This window comes from Cricetulus griseus, chromosome 4, assembly GCF_003668045.3.
Source record: "Cricetulus griseus strain 17A/GY chromosome 4, alternate assembly CriGri-PICRH-1.0, whole genome shotgun sequence".
Classification (NCBI taxonomy): Eukaryota; Metazoa; Chordata; class Mammalia; order Rodentia; family Cricetidae; genus Cricetulus; species Cricetulus griseus.
The window spans coordinates 178,961,495-178,984,136 of NC_048597.1; the positions used below are offsets into that span (position 1 = coordinate 178,961,495).

The 22,642-nt window shown below is 42.5% G+C and overlaps 1 protein-coding gene across 5 annotated transcripts in view; it reads right to left on the bottom strand.

Moving 5' to 3' along the window:
* The window catches only part of Tln2 (talin 2), a 420,162-nt gene that overhangs the window by 146,870 nt on the left and 250,650 nt on the right, over window positions 1-22,642 (bottom strand). For all 5 annotated transcript variants that reach the window (XM_027411263.2, XM_027411262.2, XM_027411259.2 and 2 more), the window contains 8 exons: window positions 18,786-18,849; window positions 17,734-17,838; window positions 13,873-14,028; window positions 9,829-9,930; window positions 8,694-8,770; window positions 5,113-5,293; window positions 3,798-3,911; window positions 580-688 (listed from right to left, as the gene is read on the bottom strand). In XM_027411263.2, coding sequence (XP_027267064.1) covers window positions 580-688; window positions 3,798-3,911; window positions 5,113-5,293; window positions 8,694-8,770; window positions 9,829-9,930; window positions 13,873-14,028; window positions 17,734-17,838; window positions 18,786-18,849 — 908 coding nt within the window. The remainder of the gene's footprint in view (window positions 1-579; window positions 689-3,797; window positions 3,912-5,112; window positions 5,294-8,693; window positions 8,771-9,828; window positions 9,931-13,872; window positions 14,029-17,733; window positions 17,839-18,785; window positions 18,850-22,642) is intronic.

Below are 22,642 nucleotides of genomic sequence, written 5' to 3' on the forward strand. Positions count from 1 at the left end.
ATTCTCTCTCTCTCTTTCTCTCTCTCTCTCTCTCTCTCTCTCTCCCTCTCTCTCTTCAAATTCCAAAGCAAGCATCAACATCCTATAAACCCCACTCAGGGGATCACTCTACTCCTGAAACACTGGTACACTGCAGAGAGAAGCCTAGGTATTTCCTGGCTTTCACCAGATGGTGTGAGGGTGGGAGTCAGGCTACTCCAGAAGAGACAACTACTGGACAAGACAGGCAAAGGGTAGATGCTTGGCATGTCTAGACCCTTTCTAGATTCTTAACTTTCCGCAGAAGAAACTGGTCTCAAAGACGTTTAAGTATGTTCGCATGCTGATGGACAACGAGCACTAGGTAAGTGCTTTTTAATGATGCACCATATCAACAAAAAGGAATGTGATGCTCCTTACATTTCTCTTGCATCATTTGGAGCAAATGCCTAAAGCAGGCCAGATGTCTAAAAATAGACTATCTTCTCATAGTATAGCAATCTGTTGCTTCAATGAAAGAATGAACTCACACACATGTGCACACGCAGGGCCCAAGGAAACACACAAACACGCTACAACACAAACCACCCAGGGACTTACCAGCTGTGAGGTTGACAACTGAAGCTGTCCCAGCTGTGATAGCATCGACTTGAGAGTGGATTTCATGTTTGGATTCATCCACTTTGTTCTGAACCCATACCCTAGATGCCTGTAAAAACCAGACAAGGGAATGACATAATCATAGCACTGAATTGCTCAGGAGACCAGAGAATTTGAGCCATAGAATGAGACCAGAATTTGACTGTACTCTCCTGCCTAGGCCAGCACTGATCATGCCAGAGTCATCTTAAATAATATCCTGAACAGGTTTCTTGTGTGTTCAAAGATATTGAAAGGCCTATAAACTCTCTGTATCTTCTACTGCAATTAAAGAAAAAGTTTACAACTTCTAGGAAAAATAAAATGATATGGTGAAATAAAATGATCTAGGTGAAAACAACCAAGAAAGAGTCAAAGATCATCTATTATCACTTCCGCTGAGACCCAGGAACATCACAGAAAAGGGGAAGGAGAAAATGTAAAAGCTGGAGAGAAGAGTAGTGTGGTGGTTTGAATGAAAATGAAACCATAGGTTCACATGTTTGAAGGTTGGCAGAACTGTTTGGAAAGGATTAGGCGGTGTGGCCCCGTTGGAGGCGCTGCTTCACTGGGGGCTCTCTCTACTTCCTACTTGTCAGGATGGAGATTTCAGCTGTTTCTTGCACCATGCCTTCATTCCATCATGAATTCTGACCCTCTGAAACCATAAGCCTATTTAAATGCTTTCTTTGAGAGTTTCTTTGGTCATGGCGTCACAGCAATACAAAAGTAAGACGAGTAGAGTACTGTAATACTCAGTCATCTGGGCCATGTGACATTGCCATGACCCTCTTAGAACTTTCAGCAGTTAGACTACTTGAAAAAGGTCTATACAAGACTGGGCCTAATGGGGAGGCTGGAGAGACTCATAAGGCCTTGCCCCACACTGAGGACTGACAGGCACTTAATGGCTGCTGGGAGAAGGAGAGACATTTTCTTTAGTGGTATTGCTACCAATAAGTAGCACACATTGCCATATATAACCCCTCATCCATGCTCCTATGAGTAATCCTAACTAAACTCACTGGTTCATACAACAATAACAACAAACAAGATGAATGAGGTATGTATAGGCTCAACAGGAGTGGGCAATAATAAGAGAGGGCAATGGGGTTAATATGATCAAAGGATATTATATATGTATAAAATTTTCACAATGAAACACATTATTATACGTAATTAGGGTAAGCTAATAAAAATCAATGTCTCACAATAACTGTATGTACATTAACTAACACTAACACTTGATGGTAATCTTCATTCCACTTTTGTAGGCAGCAAAATAAGACCTCGGGCATGTCAGCTTGCAAAAGTTCTTGACCATCACCAGATTTTTTCCTATTGACATGACATGAACTATCATGAAGAAAATCAAGTATCATGGCGATGTGCAGGTGGCATTTTTCCCAGCACGACTGAGAAGATAGGCTGAGGCACTTGCTCTTGGCCTGCTTTACCTCTTCCAGGTGATAGAACAATGGCAAATTACACCCAGGCCTTACCTTCTTCCTACTATAGAGATTCAAAAGGCATTCCTAGCACTTCTATTTTGTTTCAATCAATCAGGTGTGTCTGTCCTGAAGACTGTGGGTTACAATTGGCGGAGGGTAGCTATGAATGAAGCTACAAAATACAAAACTGTAAATTTACTCAAAACAGTATGAGATTGATGTGTGTGATTTATTAGTAGTATTGTTTTGTAACTCCGCTTGCGTCAAAAGTTTGGATATGCCTGCTAATAAACATTCTATTTTCTAACATTTCAGGGCTCACCTAACAAATGATTTATATTGATAAAGATGATTCTGTAGGTAAGACATGATCTAGGCTCAGGGGAATCACATATTATCTTAGTGCATTCTAATTCTTCAAAAATTGATGAATCGGGACAGCCACCACCACCATATATTTTAAAGGTCTGTCTCCCAACTGTTCTTGATAGGATAGTCCACTATTTATTTCTAACTTCAAGTTCCCTGAGTAAAATGTAGGAGGAATTCAGGGAGTTGAGAGAAATGGCAGAGAGGGCAGTACACCACACACCAGTATTGAAATGGGAAACAGCATTCAGGGACAACTCTGAAGGAGTGATCCCGATAGACAGGATGAGGCTGCAGAATACATCTTGGTTCTGGCCCCTGCAAGGTCATCAGTCTATCTTAGCAGCAGTTTCTCACTGTGACTGCCTATAGGAAGGAAAACAAACTCACTCTGATGCCCAGGTCTGTGCACAGTGACACTGATTTGCGTAACCTGAGATTTATTTGTGATGCTCTGCAGGTGGTTTGGGTACAGAGTAAGGAAAGGAGGGAGAAGAAGGTGGCAGGGAGCAAGCTAGCTAGTCAGGGCTCTGCCAAGTTTAGCATGCCAACAAATCACGGAGAGCTGGCTAAGAGGCACAGTGACAGAGGACGCTGACTGCCCTATGATTTCTGCTTCTCCCCTTAGAATGTGGGTGGTGTCAATGCTGCTGTCCTGCAAACTACGTCCTGAAATGTGAGGTATTAGCTGATTTTGTGCAGCAGTTACCGGAAGGCCTCAGTGCTCATCACCTCACCCTGCAGCAAGGCTCAGTAATACTATAGCTAACCCAGGGGTTGACAAAACACTGTACTCAGTCAGTATCCCGAGGAATGTGTTGGCAACACACATTCATAGGCCCCACACCATACCCACTCGATCAAAAACAGATGTTAAGAACAGAACATAAGCAAAGATGATTGCTAGGGCCCAGAGATAAGTTTTAACAAGCCATGCATGAGATCCCATTGTGTATGGAAATCTGAGAGCTACTGGCAGTATTTAAAATGACAAAGGCAGCTGCCTGAGTTGAGCTCTTATTAGATGCTAAGTGAATGCTAAGAATTGGATCATCACCCCTTCCCATCAGCCCTATTTACAGATGACAGGGGAAAGGCTTGAGGGGGTGAGATGCCCAGATTCACACAACCAGTGAATACAGGAGTTGGGATCAATGGACTCCAGGGTCTAAGCTCAGCACAGCCATCCTCTTTTCCCATGAGTGTGACAGAGTCAAAGACCTGACATATACCAAGACACACAGATTTCTTTATCAGCTAGCTGGAGACAGCTTCATCCAGCAGAAGCCAGACAGAGCATATAACCTTATTCCGAGCCAGGACAGAGACATAGGATGAGAAGCTCTGATGGATATTTACCATATCTTGTCCAAGAGGTGGCAGTGGGTCGAGCTCGCTGAGGTCATCCTGAGCCTGCTGGACAGCATGCATGCTTGTGTTAATGGTCCCCATAAGGGCTTGCTGTGCCGAAGTCTGCAAAGGCAGAGGAACACAGGATGGTGAACGAAATCTGGGAACTGACAGGACCTCCTTGGAAAACAGAACAAAACTAAACCCTTCTTAGTCAAGAGCACATCTCATTACGCACCTGAACTAGCTCCCATTTCAACCTGAGGGCTAGAAATAGCACATTATATTAATAGAACACAAAGCGAAGGTGATTGCAGTGAAGGGCTTATAATCAGAAGGGTGTGGAGAGCTTAATTAGCAGACAAGAAGGCTGACGAGCATCTTCACAGGGGAATTCAGAGGGTACAGTTGATCTGAGTACTGTGGATAAAAGATCTCATGCACAGAACACAGATGGCTGTTTTTTAAGAAGGATTCTTGATCACCCTTAGGACTCTGCCAAAACTTATAGCCAACATGTTTTTACAGCTGAATGATTTCCAAGCTTTGATATTCTTGAATTCTCAAAACCAACCTAATAGCAAGAGATTCCCAAGGCATGTCTAAGTGGTATTGAATCAGATGAATTAGAAAGGATTCAGCAAGACCAGGTTGCAAAGGTAGATCACAGATGACTGGCCGTTTCTCAGTTTCTCACACTTTAAGAGGGTCTCAGGACTGGTCAGCTTGAAGTTGCTGCAGGGGCATGGGACTTTGTTGCTACAGCACAAGGAGGGTCATGATGTTTCATCTTTATTGCCAACTTGAAGAGATTAAGAATCACCCAAGAAACAAGTCTCTGGGTAGGTCTTTGAGGGTAGACCAATTTCTAGCTTGTATTAACTGAGGTAGGAAGGTCCACTCTCAATGTGGGTAGCATTATTCCACAGGTTGGGATCCTGGGCTATGTTCAAATGAAAGCTGAGCACCAGCATGCCCCAGCTCCCTGCTTCCTAATGGGATGCACAGTGGGATTAGCAGCCTCATACTCTTGCCAATCCCTTCTTCATAATAGACTCTACTCAAAATGTTAGCCAAAATACACACTTCCTTCCATAAGTTGCTTTTGTCAGGTATTTTGCAATTACAATGAAAAAAACATAACTAAATACAAGGTCCCTCACTTTCTAGTCACTGATACTAGAAAGAAGTAATTAGTCATGCTATTACAGGAATGCACAGTTGATGACCTGTGGCTCACATGTGAGGCATAGGGTTCCCACATAGAAGTTGTCACCATTTCTGATGGCCTGGAGGTTAACAGAAAAATAAGCAGAAGTCTCACCAGTGGAGGCATGTGTCCTCGGTGCATCTGTCCAACCATGACCTGCTGCTGTGGTGAGGGCATGCTACCAACATTGAAAGTCTCAGGCCCACTGGAGCCAGAGCGCATGACAGCTGGCAGTGCCACTGAGCCATGCTCTGCCTTGCCAGTCCGGTTGAACTGCTGCTGTAAGATGGTAGACCTGTGGAGGAGATGGCTGGTCAGTTCGAAGAGGGCACCCATGTGCAGTATGGTACAGTGGGCATGGAAGGAAGAGCAGCAATGTAGATGCTCAGCGGAAGCACCTGAGACAAATTCCTTCAGGACCAGTGTCAATGCCTCCAGGGGGTAGTGTTCTAGTATGATACAATTCATTTGTTCTCAAGACAAAACAAATGGCAGACCTATTACAATGACGTTCCGAGGGAAGGTTGGAATATGCTGTTCTATCACTTGGTCAGTCATACTGAAAGAACATTTTTCTACAGGTTTTCAGTCTAGGCAGGAATAGATGGCAGCTACCCTCAGCTTGATGGGGAATATGTGCAAATAAATTTAAGAAAAACCTCTCACAAGTTCAAGTCCAATGACCACAGAGGGTATTTGAAATCTCTGGAGAAACTCTTACACCTTTTCCAAAAGATTCCAACCAGGGATTAGGATTTTTACACACACACACACACACACACACACACACACACACTCGTAAGGTTTTAGAATGAGTGGTAAATGAGTGATGAGTGCAAAGGATTGCATGTGTGTAAGTAAGGAGCTAGATGGAGGGCAGTTGTTCAGGAATCCAGTGGGGAAGCCACAGGGAGGGTCTGGGTAATCCAGGTGTGCCTATAGAGGAGAAGAGGGAAGAGAGATTTTTTATCTAGAGGAAGGGACAATCTTAGATCATCACTGTTAACCAAGTGACCATCTTAAGCAACAGACATCTGTAGAGAGTCAAAAATCTGTGCAGAGGTGGGTGGTGGTTAGAGTCCTAAGAGGTCAAAGTGCTGAGAATAATCAACTGTTGAGTGCTCAAACCTAAACAGAACACCTATATAGTACTGGCCCTTGGGCAGGGGTGTCAAGACTCAGAGAACATCATGGAAGAGGGAGAAAAATGCAAAAGATCCCACAGAGAAACCCTGTCTTGAAAAACAAACAAACAAAAAAACCCAACCAACCAAAGAAAGAAATGAATGCAAAAGAGCTAGTAGACCGGAGGAGTGCAGCAAAATGCTATCTACTAGATATGACATGGTTGTTGCTCTCATAAGCACAATAGCTGCACAAGAACGAGCCTGTCAGCATTCTGTGGGACGTGGGAGCCCCACCACTAGCAGAGGAGTCCCTGGGAGTTGACTTTTGCTTGGGAAGGGATCATTTTTCTTTGGTCATGTAGACACTAGCAAGTTCTCCATGTTCCCCACGTAAGCAACCCTAATCAAACTTAGGTCACTAAACAAATACCCAAGAGTAGGAGGGAGAACCATTGAGGAAAGGAGTCAGAGGGAGTGGAAAAGTGGGGCAAGAAGGTAATATGGGGTGGATCTGATCAAAGTAAAGACTATATCTGTTCAAAATTGTAAAGAGTAAATATAAAACATTCTTTTAAATGAGCCTAGAATAGATGACACCAGGGAGATGAGGTCTGGAGGCTGCTTTCTTGTATCTCAGCCAACAACCATGTGCGAAGATGCAGAAGATATAAAGATCAGAGCACCTGGACCATTCTTCCTGCTCATCTTGACTTAAGTCCATGATGATACACTACTAGTAAAGGAAGTCTCAGACAGGTGTGGCCCTGCACTCTGTACCCCCATACTTATAGGACTCTTCTGATGGGATATACAAGTGCTATAGATGCTGACAAACAAACACCTCTCACTCTGGTGGGAAGCACTCACTCAATATTACCACCTGGTGACATTACTCATTCCAAGGACTCAGAAGACAAGGCTACCAAATCATATGATAGCCTTGAAATATGCCATGGCCAGTCTAGCCAACCTGTGTACTTACATAGGAAATACATTTTGGGTGGCAACAGCTGCCTTTCTCTTACATAAGAAACTGTGTTGAAATCAAATGAGACAGAATGCCGGACACACAGAATAAAAATGAATAAAAATGAAGACGAAGGCAGTCAACAAAAAGATTTGTGTAACATGAAGGTGTCTGCTGTATGGTTTCCTCAGCTAGTATCACTTATTAGATACTTCTTATTTTTATTAAATCTATTTCCTCATTAATAAATTGAGCTAAGAATTCTTAATCACATAATGCTTTTTAATTAGGTGTGTGTGTGTGTGTGTGTGTGTGTGTGTGTGTGTGTGTGTGTGTGTGTGTGCGGGTGCGCCAAAAGAGGGATTCAAATTCCCTGGATATGGAGTTCTGTGTGGTTGTGAGCAGCCCAATGTGGGTGCTGGGAACCAAACTCTGGTCCTCTGTGAGAGGAGCATTAACAGCTGAACTATTTTTCCAGCTCTAAGGTGTTGACCGCATTCTGATGTTCCCAAGCTTGCCAATAAAATTTGCTTTGAATCAAAGGGCAGAGCTAGCTACTGGCTGACCAAAATTAGCCATGAGGTTTTGGAGGACTGAGGACAAATAGAGAGATACAGGAAGTAGTCAGACGGGGCTTAGAGAGGATCTCAGTCTTTTTGGATGAAGGAACAAGAGAGGAGGTCACGGGTTGATTCTCAGCTGCTTTTCTGATCATTCAGGTTCTTAACCTGATGAGCTTTTATTGATAAAGAGTAACTAGAAAAACACTTCACAAAGTTTTGAATTCAAAATAACAACAATCTTTACAATAGCAAACAAAATGTGTCAATGTTTTGTGTACATTATTTGCGATTCCATCATCAAAACCAAATATCACAAAGTGGTACTATTATTATTCCTGATTTATAGGAGGACTACTAAAGGTAGAAAAATCAAGGCAAAGAACAGACCCCAGATCTGCTCTGAGCATGGTTTCTATCAGTAGGTTATATTTTCTTTTTCTTAAAAAAATTGCTTGTATTATATTATATGTACGAGTGTGCTGTCTGCATGTATGTCAGTGTACACTTGCACACAGTGACCGTGGAAGCTAGGTGACAGATTCTCCTAGAATTGGGGTTACAGGCAGTTGTAAAGTTGCCATGTCGTTGCTGGGAATTGAACCTGGTTCCTCTGGAAAAGTAGCCAGGGCTCTAAACTGCTGAGCCATCTCTCCAGCTCCAAGAGTGAATTTATACCCTGTCTCTTTGCTGTCTCACAGCCTGTGAGAGTAGTGTAGCCTGTCATTAGTGTTTTATGGACATTGGCCAGTCTCTGAGATCCCAGAACAGAATCAAATAGAAGTCAAGTTATAGATTTTGAGGGAGGAATCCAATCCATGACATTTATATTGGAAATGCAGAACAGAACCCAGGAAAACCAACTGCTTCTCACAATAGATGTGGACACCATGCCCTGCATCAGGTGTCCCCATGAAATACTCAGTGCCCACACAGGAAAGCTGCATGACACATTGCTCATTTAGGGACCATAACTGAAAAGCCTATCCCATCACCACCTCACCCAGGAGGAGGAGGGTCCTGGGTACCCTGGATACTTACTTTTTTGGGGAAACTGACTCTTCTAACATGGTTGACTCCTCATCCCCTTCCAGCCCAAATCTATCTTTGCTTTGTTTCTGGAAGCAAAACAGACACAAGGAACATCAGCAAATCTTAACACAGGACCACTGAAAAGAGCTTTTGAAGGGACACAAACAAAATACTCAAGTTTACTACAAATTCTGTGTACTGGATAGTTAATGAGTGAAGAATAAAAGCTTTATGTCAATAAAGCAGAAACCCATGACTTGATATATAAATATATTAAGCCTTGAATCATTGCCTACACAGAAAGAAGTAAGGCACACTTGATAACATTCTATCAGAATATGGCTGCTTGAATGGGTTGTATTGGGAAGCCTTAAAAACATCTGATTTCCTATGTACTACAATGGCACATGGTGTCATTGTTTGGTAAGAACGAAAACTCATGAAAACTACAATGAATACTTTTTGTTTCTACAAAGTCAGGAAAACAAAAAAGCTATTTAGAGGGGAAGAGTGAGGGACTAGTACAGACAGTCCCAGCTAGCTTTACTATCAACTTGACACAACGAGGAATTCCCTACAACAATTTGACCTGTGGGTATGTCTGTAGGAGAATGTTGTAATTGATGGAGGGCCCAACCAATTTTGGGTGGCACCGTTTCCTGGTCTGTATAAGGAAGCTGGCAGAGCATGAGCCTGCACCACCATCAAGCAGCATCCCTCTGTGATTCCTACTCTATTTCCTTGGCTGGGAGCTCCTGGTTCAATGGTATGCTGTATATGTAGGATAGCAAGTGGATCGAATTTCAAGTTCCTACTAGGGTTGCTACCAATACTTTCCTCTAGGATAGTCTATGACAAGAAAGTGGAAGCCAGACAAACCCTTTCCACCCTTAAGTTGCTTTTGGTCAGAGTGTTTCATCACAGCAACAGAAATCAAACTAGAACCCTGACCACTACTCCTTATCTAGCAGTAACAAATACACATATGCACTAGGGCAAAATCAGACATGCTCAGTAGATTTATGGTCAGAGATCTCTCACACAAGCAATCTTAATGTTGAAGACATAATCTGTCAATCAAACATTTCAAATAAGGATTCCACTTAACATGGTTCCATCCATGATTTTCGTCAACACAACATACCTTTTTGAGGATGATGTCAATGTACCCTGCAATCAGCTGGGATATTTGCTCCCCCTCTGTGGTTTGCACTGAATAGTAGCTTTCCTGGTACTCCCCAAAATCCTAGAAGATCAGCATTAGGAGAAAAACAGCTGCATTAGATCTACCAGGCATCTTGAGGCCTCAGAGAGCAGCCATAAAGTTCTGTGACATGGCTTACTTTTCACTGTTCTCCAAAAGAAAAACTGAATTCTAAAACTTATTCAACAGTGGGTATCAAAACAAAACAAAACAGCTGGGGCTTGCCAAGCCTCAGTACCTGAATTCAATCACTAGAAAACACACAGTGGAAGGAAAGAATTGACTTTAGCAGGTTGTCTTCTTACCTCCATGTGACTCTCACCTATGTAAATGTCAAAATAAAAAGGGGGAGGGGACTCTGGAAACTGTAAAGGTAGACAAACAGGACTGGAGCCTTAAGACTTAAGGGAGTCTATTGTGGTAAGCTCTATGGCTTTCTTTTGCATACCACACATTCCCCAGACAGAGACCTAGAGAGATCTGTATATCTCAACTTGTAGTAGCCAGTCTTGCAAAGCCACTCTTTCCAGAGGACAAGGAGAGTGAAGCCCACAGAGTGCTAGATAGGAGATGCAGCCCGACAAGGGCTGAGTGCACTAACAGCTGAAAAGCAATGGGCCCCAGACATGCCAGCCACGTGAGATGGTCCACTTTATTTCAACAGTGAACACAGTGAACTTCTGTGTGGCCCCACTATCCACTTAGTGTCACACACAGGCCTAGTAGTGGCTTCTGCTTCTTCCTGTCAAGGTCAACAAGCGATAGTGAGCAATGCAGACAAGTGCCTTTTGCGCTCAGAGAAAACCATCAGACCCCGAGTGTATCAAAAAGATAAGGAGAGCCAGACAGGGTGGCACACAGCAAGTCCCAGCACTTGGGAGGGAGAGGCTGTGACTCTGGTCTAATACTGAATTCCTGCCCACCCAAAACTATAGAGTGAATACCTGTCTTAAAACAAACAAATAAACACAGATAAGAGCTGGAGAGATGCCTCAGTGGTCAAGAGCACTTGCTGCTCTTGCAGAGAATCTGGGTTGGGTTCCCAGTAGCCACATGGAACTTGACAGCCATCTGTAACCCCAAGGCATTTAGTGTCCTCTTCTGGCCACTATGAGCACCATGTGAGGTACACAATCATATGCTAGCAAATGTAGCAATGTTTCTTTTGGGCTACTAACCAGCTCCCATATCATGATGGAGTCTTGTTGTTAATTATGAATGCTCAGCTTTATCTTATGCTTGCCCCACTAGTTCTTATAATTTAAGTTAACCTGTTTCTCTTCATCTCTGTTTTGCCTTGCGGGTTTTACCTTTCTTTCATTCTGTATATCCTACTCTGTGTCTGTCTGTCTGGTGGCTGCCTTCCTGGCTGGCTGGCCCCTGAGGTGTCTCCTTCTCTTTCTCCCTCTTTCTTTCTCGAGCCTAGATTCTTCCTCCTACTTATTCTCACTGCCCACAAGTTCTGCCTATCCCCTTACTGTCTAGCCATTGGCCATTCAGCTTTTTATTAGACCAATCAGGTGCCTTAGGCAGGCAAGGTGAAAGCGCAACACATCTTTACATAATTATACAAACGCAGCACATCTTTTCATCATGAACAAAGACAGCATAAACAAAAGTAACACACCTTCACACAGTTAAAGCAAAATTCTGCAATAAAAACAAATGTAACACATCTTTATATAGTTAATATTCCACAACAGGCAAATATTCATACACATAAAATAAATAACATCTAAAAGGGAAAAAACAAAACAAAACAAATCAAAACCATGAAATCCTTTTCAGCATGTTCTCTGACCATAATGGAATCCAACTGAAAATCAATAATAGAAAGACAACAGGGAGGTCTCCAAACAACTGACCACCACGAGAGAACCAAAGCAGAAATCAATCACAGAGAGTCAGCAGGAAAGCATCAAAAGCTGGGACCGTAATAAAAGCTCCTTATGGGAAACCGTTACCTAACTTTATACCTTGGTGAAATATCAGTATACATTCTCTCTTTTGAGTGAGGCCATTAAATAGCTTGTTACAAATATATCTGGTTTTTTAAATAAAATTTTGTTTTTTAAGTACTTAGAACTACTTTGGAAAGACCGACAGTCTTAAAAGAGATGTAACAAAGACAATTGTCTCCAACTTAACTATTCTTGCCTGTTTTTTGTTTATTTTAATATATGTAAATTATCTTTATTGATACAACAATAGAAAAAAATCACTATTATATTAAAGATTTGAAAGCTTTCTACACTGGAGTAGATGCTACTTACAGAGTCTCAGATTTTTCTTGCACTTAACCAAGCTAATGATCGCAGATGTTGCAATTTAAAATGCTTTTCCCAATGGTACCATTTCAAAGTCTTAAAGCAATTACTTCTAGTAATGCCCAAATATCATGCTTATATGTATACCAATTTTAAAATCTAGAAATACTGCATGACTTCCCACAATGAAAGGAGAGGACACAGCTCTCTGAGAATGAACACCCATGTTTTGGGGGTTGTGTAGGCCCATCCAGCTACAGCTGACTACATAAGTTACAGATTCTAAGGGTTCCTATCAACTCTCCTGGGCCTATCAACCTATCAAATTATACAACTATGATAGTTTCTTTTATTTTTATTTATCATCTTAAACATTCTTTCAAGATTTATTCATTTTATTTTATGAGTGATTTGCCTGCATGAGTGTATGTGCACCATGTGAGTGTTCTGTGCCCACAGAGGTCAGAAAAGAGAACTAGATCTTCCAGAACTGTAGTGACACATGGTTGTGAACTATCATGTGGGTGATGGGAATTGAACCTGGGTCCTCTGCAAGCCTCTCTAGCCTCAGATATTTTTTAACTGCCAACTTGACACAAGACAGAATCACCTGAGAACAGAGCTTCACCTGGGAAATTACCAAGATTGAAATGGCCTGTGGGGAACTGTCTTGTTTGTTAATTGGTATATGAAGACACAACCCACTGTGGGAAGTACCATTCTCTAGGTGTGTGGGGTGGGATGTCCTGAACAGTACAAGAGAGGAAAAAGCAAGTAAGCAAGATTCTATGTATTTATTCTCTATCTGCTCTTGCCCCTGGGTATCTTGCTTTAAGTTCCTCCCTTGATTTGTCTGCAACAATGAACTGAAGTTGCTTTTAGTCAAGGTTATTTTATCACAGCAACAGAAATGAAACAAGAACAGAAACCAATCATTCCTTCTAAACTCTTTCATACTTTTTAAAGTGTTTTATCTTACAATGTATACATGGACATACAGCTTCCAAAGACTTCGGTCTGTAGTTAACAACTTCCAGTACTTTTTTATTTTTCTTCTTGCTCAACTTGCTTGGCAAACTACTTGCATTTTCAGATTCACACATAAATGTGTCCCTAGATGGCTTCATAGTTATATTCTGTTAACACCAATTTTTGAGGTAGAGGTCAGAAACCCTGGAATATGACTTTTATACTGTTTTATCATCTCGCCCAATGCTAGAAACTGAAGCAGTTACTCCTATCTCACTTTAAGCTGGAGAAATAAGGGCTCAGAGAGAAGAGGTAGCTTCAACAAGATTATGGAGCTAGGAAGTGACAATGGTAGAGTTTTAGTATTATCCCAGATTTCTACAATATGTACATATAGTCTGTATTCTTTCTAGGCAGCATGGGATCCCCAGCACAGTAGCACAATTGTGAGGAGGACTCACACATGAGTCTTAATGTTACAAGTTCCCTTTCAGGATACACAAGTGATAACATCAGGAGCACACAGTTGAGCATCCTCCTGGCGAGCACCACTTTCCACTCAATGAATGCCAAGAGGACTTGGATACATGGGAGAAATGGTGCACAGAGAATTCCAGTGCCCTCTATGCCCATATACTGTACCACCTTTCCCCACTATGCTAGCCCTTTAAGACCAACCATACCCACAGGCTCCCCTCCAATACTACCCAGGACCATAATGGTAAATTCAGTGTTGCGCTGTCCCTACCAGTGTAAAGCTCTTCGGTGAAGCTGCCCAGCGCTTGACTGTGGTGAGTGGCCACTCCTGGAGCACCTCCTTGGTCTTCTCATCCACCCTCATGACGGAATCCTTGGTGATGCCCAGGAGGCGGGGAACCAGCTTGTTCTTGCCTTTCATTTTTTCCTGGAATGAGGGAGGCCAAAGGCCATCAGCCTTTCTGGAATACATTGTTTTTAGTGTGTTTTACCTGCAGTCTGTTAACAAACTAGGTATGGCAGTTATAAAAGCCAAGTGAATAACTCACGAAGACAAAGGGATGGGGCAGGAGGACACCAGGACACTGGATAGATGCATCAACGTGTGCTGCTTCCTGGAAAGGAGCACTATTCAGCAGGAGGGGTTGCAACAAAACTGTGCCAGAAACAAGGGACTAAAGAGATTGGGAGGTGAAACCCAAGTTATTACCATCCCAGAAGCGTCTGGGTGGGTGAAAAACCAAAGAGGGGCAGTGTAGAATTCAAACCCTGAAAGTGAACCCACATGGCCCAATTAGGATCTTATTTTAAGGAGGTATAGATCTTTCCCCTTTCAAAAACATCTCTGCAATCCATTTGCATTCTAGTCCTTGCTTTTGTACAGTTACGGGTCTTGGTTCTTTGTGGTGTTGTTTTTAGGGCATTATTTAGCATTTGAAGATTTGTCATTATGTATATTCATTGTACATGCTGCAGTGCTGTATAATTTTCATACAGGTATATAATGCACAATAAACATATCTCTCCCACCCTATCCCCAATTTTGTCTCATTCATATAGGGCCCATGTTGGGCTGTAACTCATGGGAATCATCCTGTATCAGCCTTCTAAGAGCTGGGGTTACAGGTGGTTCTAAAACAACATTAATGATTAATTTATTAGTTTTTAAAAGTATGTTATCTATTAAAATGACTGATTCTTCCTTCACACTTATGCTAAATCATTTGTTAATGATTTAGGAAGAACACGGGTGGGCTTTGTTTTGAGTTTTGAGATAGGGTTTCTCTGTGAAACAGTCCTTGCTGTTCTGGAACTCACTCTGTAGACCAGGCTGGTCTCAAACTCACAGAGATCCACCTGCCTCTGCCTCCCGAGTGCTGGGATTAAAGGAGTGCTGGGATTAAAGGAGTGCTGGGATTAAAGGCATGCACCTGGCTAGTGGGTATCTTTTGAGACTTCTGGGTTAAGAAGTGTTGTTGCAGTAAAAACATTGAAATAAGAATAAAGGAAAAGAGAAAGAGTTCTAACAACAACACACAGATGGGTTGGATGGAGGGAGGATGAGAGAAGGAGGGAAAGAGGGAGGGGAGGGAGAGCACAAGCACACAGGATAGGGGAGACACAAAGATAGAGGGACAGAGGGATAAGGAAGTCTCATGGTAAGAAAGATTAAGAAGTGAAGGGCTGGAGAATAAACACTTGCACCACATATGCCAGTCAAAACCTTGTATACTATCTGTGAAGTATTTTTGTAAATCAGTAAAAAAACAAACAAACAAACAAAACAAAAAACTCCTGGCCAAAATGATGTAGGAAATATTTGTAATAATAATTCAGCAAATAAAATTTCATTTATATCAAACAGGTTCTAAAATGTTCTCAGAACTGAAGAATTATGAAAGGAATCATAATTAACAGAAGCTAAAAATGGTACAGCCAAGGCTGTAGAGATGGCTCAGCAGTAAAGAGCACACACTACTCTTGCACAAGGCTTGGGTTTGCCTCTCAGAACCCAGCTCAAATGGCTCACAACCACCTGTGACTTCAGCTCCAGGGAATCCAATGTCTCTGGTCTCCACAGGCACGACGTTAACATCTGCATGCATGTACAGACCAACACACACACACACACACACACACACACACACACACACACACACACACACACAATAAGATAAAATAAAATAAAACTTTGTAGAAAAACAACTGACTTTATGGGAGTGAATTACTCATAATATATAAAACAGGAAGTACAGGATACATGATCCTACAACAACCACATAAAAGTAGAGAGAGTCAGAAAACAGGGTAGCCTTGATCACACTATACAGCCAGGAATGACCTGAAACTCAGGATCTTCCTTCCTTTCCCAAGTGTTGGGATTAAAGTTACTATATCTGGCTCATCAAATAAAAATTTTAAGAGGTCTGTATACGTTACAGGAAAAGATGGTGGTCTTGAGTGTCTCTTGTGATCTGCACTATTTTCCTTATTGCTAAAATTAATTTACTATTGCTGAACTTATAGTACTATCAGAAGAAAAACTTCAGTGGTATGTGCTGAAATACATACACCTACACAGCTGCCATCGGTAAAGAATGTGTGTATATTCACATTCCTGTAGAATGCATGTTTGGGGTGTGTGTATGCACACCTGACATTGGGCACCTGTGCTTGTACTTAAAGCAGGCCTGATGCTCACTAAAATGAGCGTCATCCACAGACCTCAGACTCCACAAGATTACTGTCATCATATTTTCCCTTTGTTAATGAAGAGACTATTTGTGTGATGGTTTAAAAGAAAATGGCCCCCAAAGGGAGTGACACTATTAGGAGATATGGCCTTGTTGGAGTAGGTGTGGTCTTAGAGGATGTGTGTCACTGAGGGGGTGAGCTCTGAGGTCCCCCTTTCAAGCTTCATTCAGTGTGACAGTCCATTGATTTCCTGCTGCCTTCTGGTCAAGATATAACCAGCTCCATGTTTGCCTGCACGCCACCATACTCCTCATCATGATGATAATGGACTGAACCTTTGAAACTGTAAGCCACCACCTCAATTAAACGTTTTCTTTGTAAGAGTTACTATGGTCATGGTGTCTTTTTTTGGTTTTTCGAGACAGGGTTACTCTGTGGCTGTGGAGGCTGTCCTGGAACTAGCTCTTGTAGACCAGGCTGGTCTCAAACTCACAGAGATTCACCTGCCTCTGCCTCCCAAGTGCTGGGATTAAAGGCATAGGCCACCACCGCCAAGCTGCTCATGGTGTCTTTTTACGGCAATAAAAACCCTAAGACATTTTGTTTAAGGAAGATGCGGACACATGGTAAAGTCACAATGGGAACAAATGTCTAAGCTCAGAAACATCTTTGGGTTCTGTGTGGTGGTGCACGCCTTTAAACCCAGCACTCAGGAGGCAGAGGCAGGTGAATCTCTGAGTTTGGGGACACCCTGGTCTATAGAGTGAGTTCCAGGACAGCTAGAGCCACACAGAGAAACCCTTCCTTGAAAAATACCAAAGCAAAGCAAACCAAACAAAAACACTATGTGGTGGCCTAGTATTCAGGAGACAGACAGTCCTCTTCAAATTCAAGGTCAGCCAGGGCTGCATAATGAGACTCTGTCTCAAGATAGGTAGGTAGGTAGGTAGGTAGACAGGCAGGCAGTCAGACAGACAGACCCAGTTTCCTCATAAGAGAGAAGGCCACAGTGTTGTCAGAACATGTGTAGCAAATGGGAGAGAACAAACAAAGCACTCTATGACCCTCAAAAGATACTGAGAAGAGTTCAGTTCTTTTTAACAAAGGGACAGTTTCAGGACTGAGACAAATTAAGGATGACATATATGACATGAATTCAATTTGGTTGTCAGTGGTCAACCATGATCACTTATTCTAGAGGATTTTAGGGCTTTGAATCCATTGACTTCCAGGAATGTCAGAACAGAAGCATCAAGACTGCAGAGCTGCCTGGAGGCTCTCTGGAGCAGCAGGGCTCACACTCACTAGCCTGGTGCTATGGTTAGATTTGGCTCATGATTGGCTAGAGGCTAAATGATGCTAGGGTTCTAACCAAGTTGCCGCTTTACTGAAAGGGACTAGGAAGACCCAGGTAAACACTCCCACCCTGGCCACTCACCTTTACCAGGAAAAAGGACACTCCATATGTTCGGAGGGACCGGGCGAGTTTGACATACTTGACCTTGGCTTCTATTTCACTCATCTCTCCACAGTTTTTATGTTCCTGCAAAAGCAACAGTGGGTGTGGGGATGAGGATCTGTTACTGTAGCCTGCCATTGGCTGGACTTAGTGAGAAGGTCCCTACAGATGAAGTGTACAGGGACCGGGAGTGAGTGACATTTCTGCATCAGATCTCTCCTGCCCTTATATGATACAGGTGTCTGCTGACCGAGGATAGAGCCTATGGGAAGTTCAAGTCAGAGCTGCCCAAGTAGGTTACAGCAGAGTGCAAGGTTCCATGCCCATATCCAGCATGGCAGGAGTAACTGCCACGAGTCAATTGGATCCTCAAAGGTCCCAATATCCCAAATGGTCCAGGGTTCATATTTTAAGTGATAGCAAGAAAGATGTCCCCCTCAGGACAGGTAGGTGTCCTCCAACATCTATTCAGAATCTATCTTTTCCATGGAGCAAGGCATATACATTATTTGTATTTGGAAATTATATTGAATAAAATGTTTTATATACACACAATTTATATTTTAGTTTCTATGTCCATTTCAAAATCAAAGAAGTTTGAGAACTTGTTGACTGTCTAGGATGGACAAGTCACTGACTTTAAAAATAATCCAAGATTTTCGAAAGGCCCAAGTTCCCCAAATCTAGCTTCAAAAAGCAAATCTCAGGACAAAGGAGTTCTTTGTGTCTTTCCCAGCGCAGCTTAATGGCCCATCACCTTGTTTCAATGTTACCAGGATAATGCCTTTGAAATTAAATGCATGTACGCTTTTCTCAGAAGAACTAAGTAACCTTTAGCAAGAAAGTATGAATTAAGATAATAAATCTGTCCAAAGTAGAGCTGTCAGCCTCTATCCTCTTGACTCACCAGTCATTCATTATATGAGAATACACGCATGGGGCACTGAACTATCATGTGTGGGATGTGCCTCATGAGAATGAATGAAGACAAAGGGTAAGGAGAAGAACACATTTCTCTACATTTCAAATACCTGAAATATCCGCTTCTCAGCTCCTCTCTGCTTGATGTATTCTTTTGGTAAGAATTCCTTTAGACTGAGAAAGAGAGGGGGAGGGGAGAGACAGCATTTATCACACTCTGTGGCAGGGGGGAGTGGGGGGAAAAACTGTTAGTTAAAACTCAGTTAAGTCACCAACACTCCTAACAATACATGACACAATATGAAGAGGCAGCATTCCACCCAAGGGGGGTGGGCAACTGATATATTTAAAGGAGGAAGGCCCAGCATGCACCGTCAAGTGAAAAAGACACATGCTGCCAACACACACAGCTACAGCAGGGAAGAGAGCATTTTTACTGTAAAAACATTTTATCTCAAAAAATAATGAAAACTGTTTTCCCCAGGAAGAAGGAGGAAGACAAGAATGGACCGGATGAAACCAATTACTCAACATATCTTGTGTTAGGGTTTTTCATTGTGGAACACACAAAATTGCAAAGAAATAGCTAAAAATCTAAAGCACACTGGCACAAACTTTTTAAAAAGTATGTTGTGTTGACACTACTGCTACAAGAAAAATAATGAGTCTAAGTAATTTTTGGAAAATAGTCCTTTGACCATACATCCCTAGTGAGATAAAACTTAATAGGAGATGAACAAAAGAAATATCAACCACAAATATTTACTGTAATCTAAATGTAATATTTAAATGTATTATCACTTAGCATGTTGACTGTAATATTTAAATGTACTATCATTTAGCATGTTGCTATGATTGTGTGTGCATGCACATTACTTATGTATGGGCAGCACATGTGTAGAGGTGTCTGTTCTCTTCTACTTTTGCTTGGTTTAGGGAGAGACTTTCTGATCAAAGCCCTAGGAGGAAAGGATCCCACTGTGAATAAGTCACCCAAGGTCACAGTGCCAGTCCCAATTTACTCTTCTATGGGTTCCAGAGACATTGACTGAGCCACTGCACACTTGGCACCTTCAAGTTACCCTTTAATCTCGAGGCACCCTATGAGATCAGAATTTCAAAGCCTGCAGGGAGGAGGGAAGGGAAGGGAACCACCCAATCACACAGTAAGGGTGACACAGTGTCAGGTGATTTCTTTTTTAAAATGCCTAGAAGCCGCTGACATCAGAGAAGAGTGATTGGGAAGAAAACCAGATCTGGTCTCAAACCCAGATGTTCACTAAAACTCCAATTTCTTTCCTTTTATGGATAACTTGCAATAAACTTACCTTTATTGTTTATATTTGAAGGTTTATAATATTTTTGATAGACACAGACATATTGAAAGGATTACCACAGTCAAGTAAATTAGTATATCTGTCACCTTACAATGTTAGTGTATGTCAGGGATAAAGTATATAAAATCTTTCTTAGCAAATTTCCAGTAGACAGTATTAACTAGGGTCCTTGTAAGAGACATTTGTTCTTTAGTCATTTGTCCACAGAACTGAAAATGCTAATTGACTTCCATCATCTCTTCATCTTCTCCACACCCGCCCTGGAATCCATCGTCCTGCTATCTCTGCTTTCTTCCTCTCCCTCTGGTTCTCCACTCCCCTGCATCCGAGGAACAAATCCAGGCCTTGCACATGATAGGCAGGTATTCTGTCAATGAGTTCCATTTCCCTCTTTTCTCTGTCTTGCTTATTTCATCTGCATGTCTTCAGAGTCATCCACGTTATCAAATGGGCAGGCTCTCTTCAAAGGCTGATCACTATTTTGTTGTACACACACTGAAACCCCATTTTCTTATGTAAAACTGGAGCTGCCTGAACTAGCCAATTCAAATGGAAGAGTCCCAAAACTGTCTCCTGGTATGACAATACATAAGAAGCCACAGAGAAACTGCTAGTGCTGGGGAAAATGTCAACTGTCCCCAAATGTCCTAGGATTGCCACCAAAGGGGCAGTAGGCACCTCCAGACTGGTTCTATCTCCTCAAGACCAAAGAGAGTTGTTATAGCCTACATTAACCGGCCAATTCATGAAGAGCAAGGGCTAAAAAGGAACATAAAGGGATTTGAAGTGTCCACCAAGCAGAGGCTACAGGAGTGGGAAGTGGCAGGAATGCAGCAGTACCATCAAAAGGACATTAGAAAACCAGCTTTGTTTTCACTTCAGTCTTTATGTTGAGTCACCAGATAATAACAATAGCATCTCTGGTGGGTATCCTAGACACTTCTCTGAGTGTGGTCCCTGGATCAGCAGCATCAGCACCAGCTAGGAACTGGCTAGAAACCTCAACTTTCAGCCTCACCGGGACCTGCTAAGTGGCTCAGTGGAGAGCTCAGTGGCCTATATCAGCAAACCTAGTTGTGAGGGAGACAGAGAAACCACAAGCAGTGGGCAGGTAGTTCAAATTACAAACCAGAAGACTCTGACTTGACTCCAGACTCCAAGATCAAAATGTCTGTGTGACTGAGAGTCCTAGGTAAGCACTGGTGGCTTGAGGCAAGATCACAGCTTGAAGGAAGTCCTGGATGAGTTGGGATTGCCTGGATGGTCTTAAGATGAGGGTGAAAAAGATACATGGACTCATCTGCAACATCACAGACCGAGACATTTATAAAGAGCAGAAACTCGTGCCTCATAGTACTGCAGCCCAGGGAATGTGACATCGAGGTGATTCTATGTTCAGTCATCTGGAAAGGGTCACACCCTGCAGAGAAGGACACTGAGTCCCCACCCAGGTATTGAGTATACCAATTGAATACTTCATCGTTATAGGGGCTCTGACTGTATCCTGAGGTCCTGTCTACATGACTTTAATGGCCCCACGACACCCTAAAGACCCCTCTAGTTAAGTCTAGTACATGAGCAATCCCTGAAGTGTAGAAGGGACCCACTAATCATGGCAGCCTGGAAGAAGCAAAGGCACTGGGTTTGAAGATTTATGTTACTCTCTTTATGTTACAGTGGTTCTGTGATTCCCAAACTAGTCAAAACACCCTTTAATGCCAGCCCAGGCCACTGCCCTGGAACTCAGAACCAGCTTGGGGCTGCATTAACCCAGTTCTTGCTGATTTGCTGTGTTCTTGAGTTTGGACATCATGAGGCAAGTAAGCAGGGCCCTTACAAAGCTGGCCAAGGGACAGACTAAAGTGGCACCAGTCCTCATTTAACCACCCTGGCAGGAAAGCTCTGGGCTGTGATCCACAAATAGGCAGAAGCAACAAGGAAGCACTCTTGCAGACAAGTGCTTATTCCATTTTACTTTTAATGCAGTGGGATAGAGATGGTGAGGTGCAAGGGGCAAGACACAGTTGAAGAAAAGCCCAGGTTGAAAGGCCTGCTTCATGGTTTGTTTGAAAACACAGGCTCTAGCCAAAGATTCCACAAAAGCACACCAGCTCGGAAGGGGGAAATACTGTTTGAACTGGCGCCAGCTTAAAAACTGATTCCGGGCCTCCTACTGTGCCGAGAGCTTTGCTTGTTGACAGTAGAATTATCTAGAGTTTGTGGGAGAAATTTTCCAAGTCCACTCTGAATTCTTTCAGAATCCAGATTCCTGTCTGGGATTGCTTTGTTCTCTCAGTAAATACTTGACTGGAACAACCACACAGGGAACAGAGGTGCCAGTAATGGTGAAACAGCACCTTCCTCTACCTGTTTCCAGCTGCCCACCCTCCACCGATGGACTATCTTCACACAGATGCACAGAACCTTTTGGCCTGGTGTGAACACCTAGTAATTTCACTTTTACCATCTGCTCTGTCTCCACATTTTATGTGCAGGCCATGTTTCCATCTCAAAGCCAGACTACGGTAACTATCTTTTGAAATGTGATGCTGATTGGGAAATACTTCAGATCAGAAAAAAGTTTATTCTCCATAATTTACATGCTTGAGTGGTACGACCTCCATAGACTC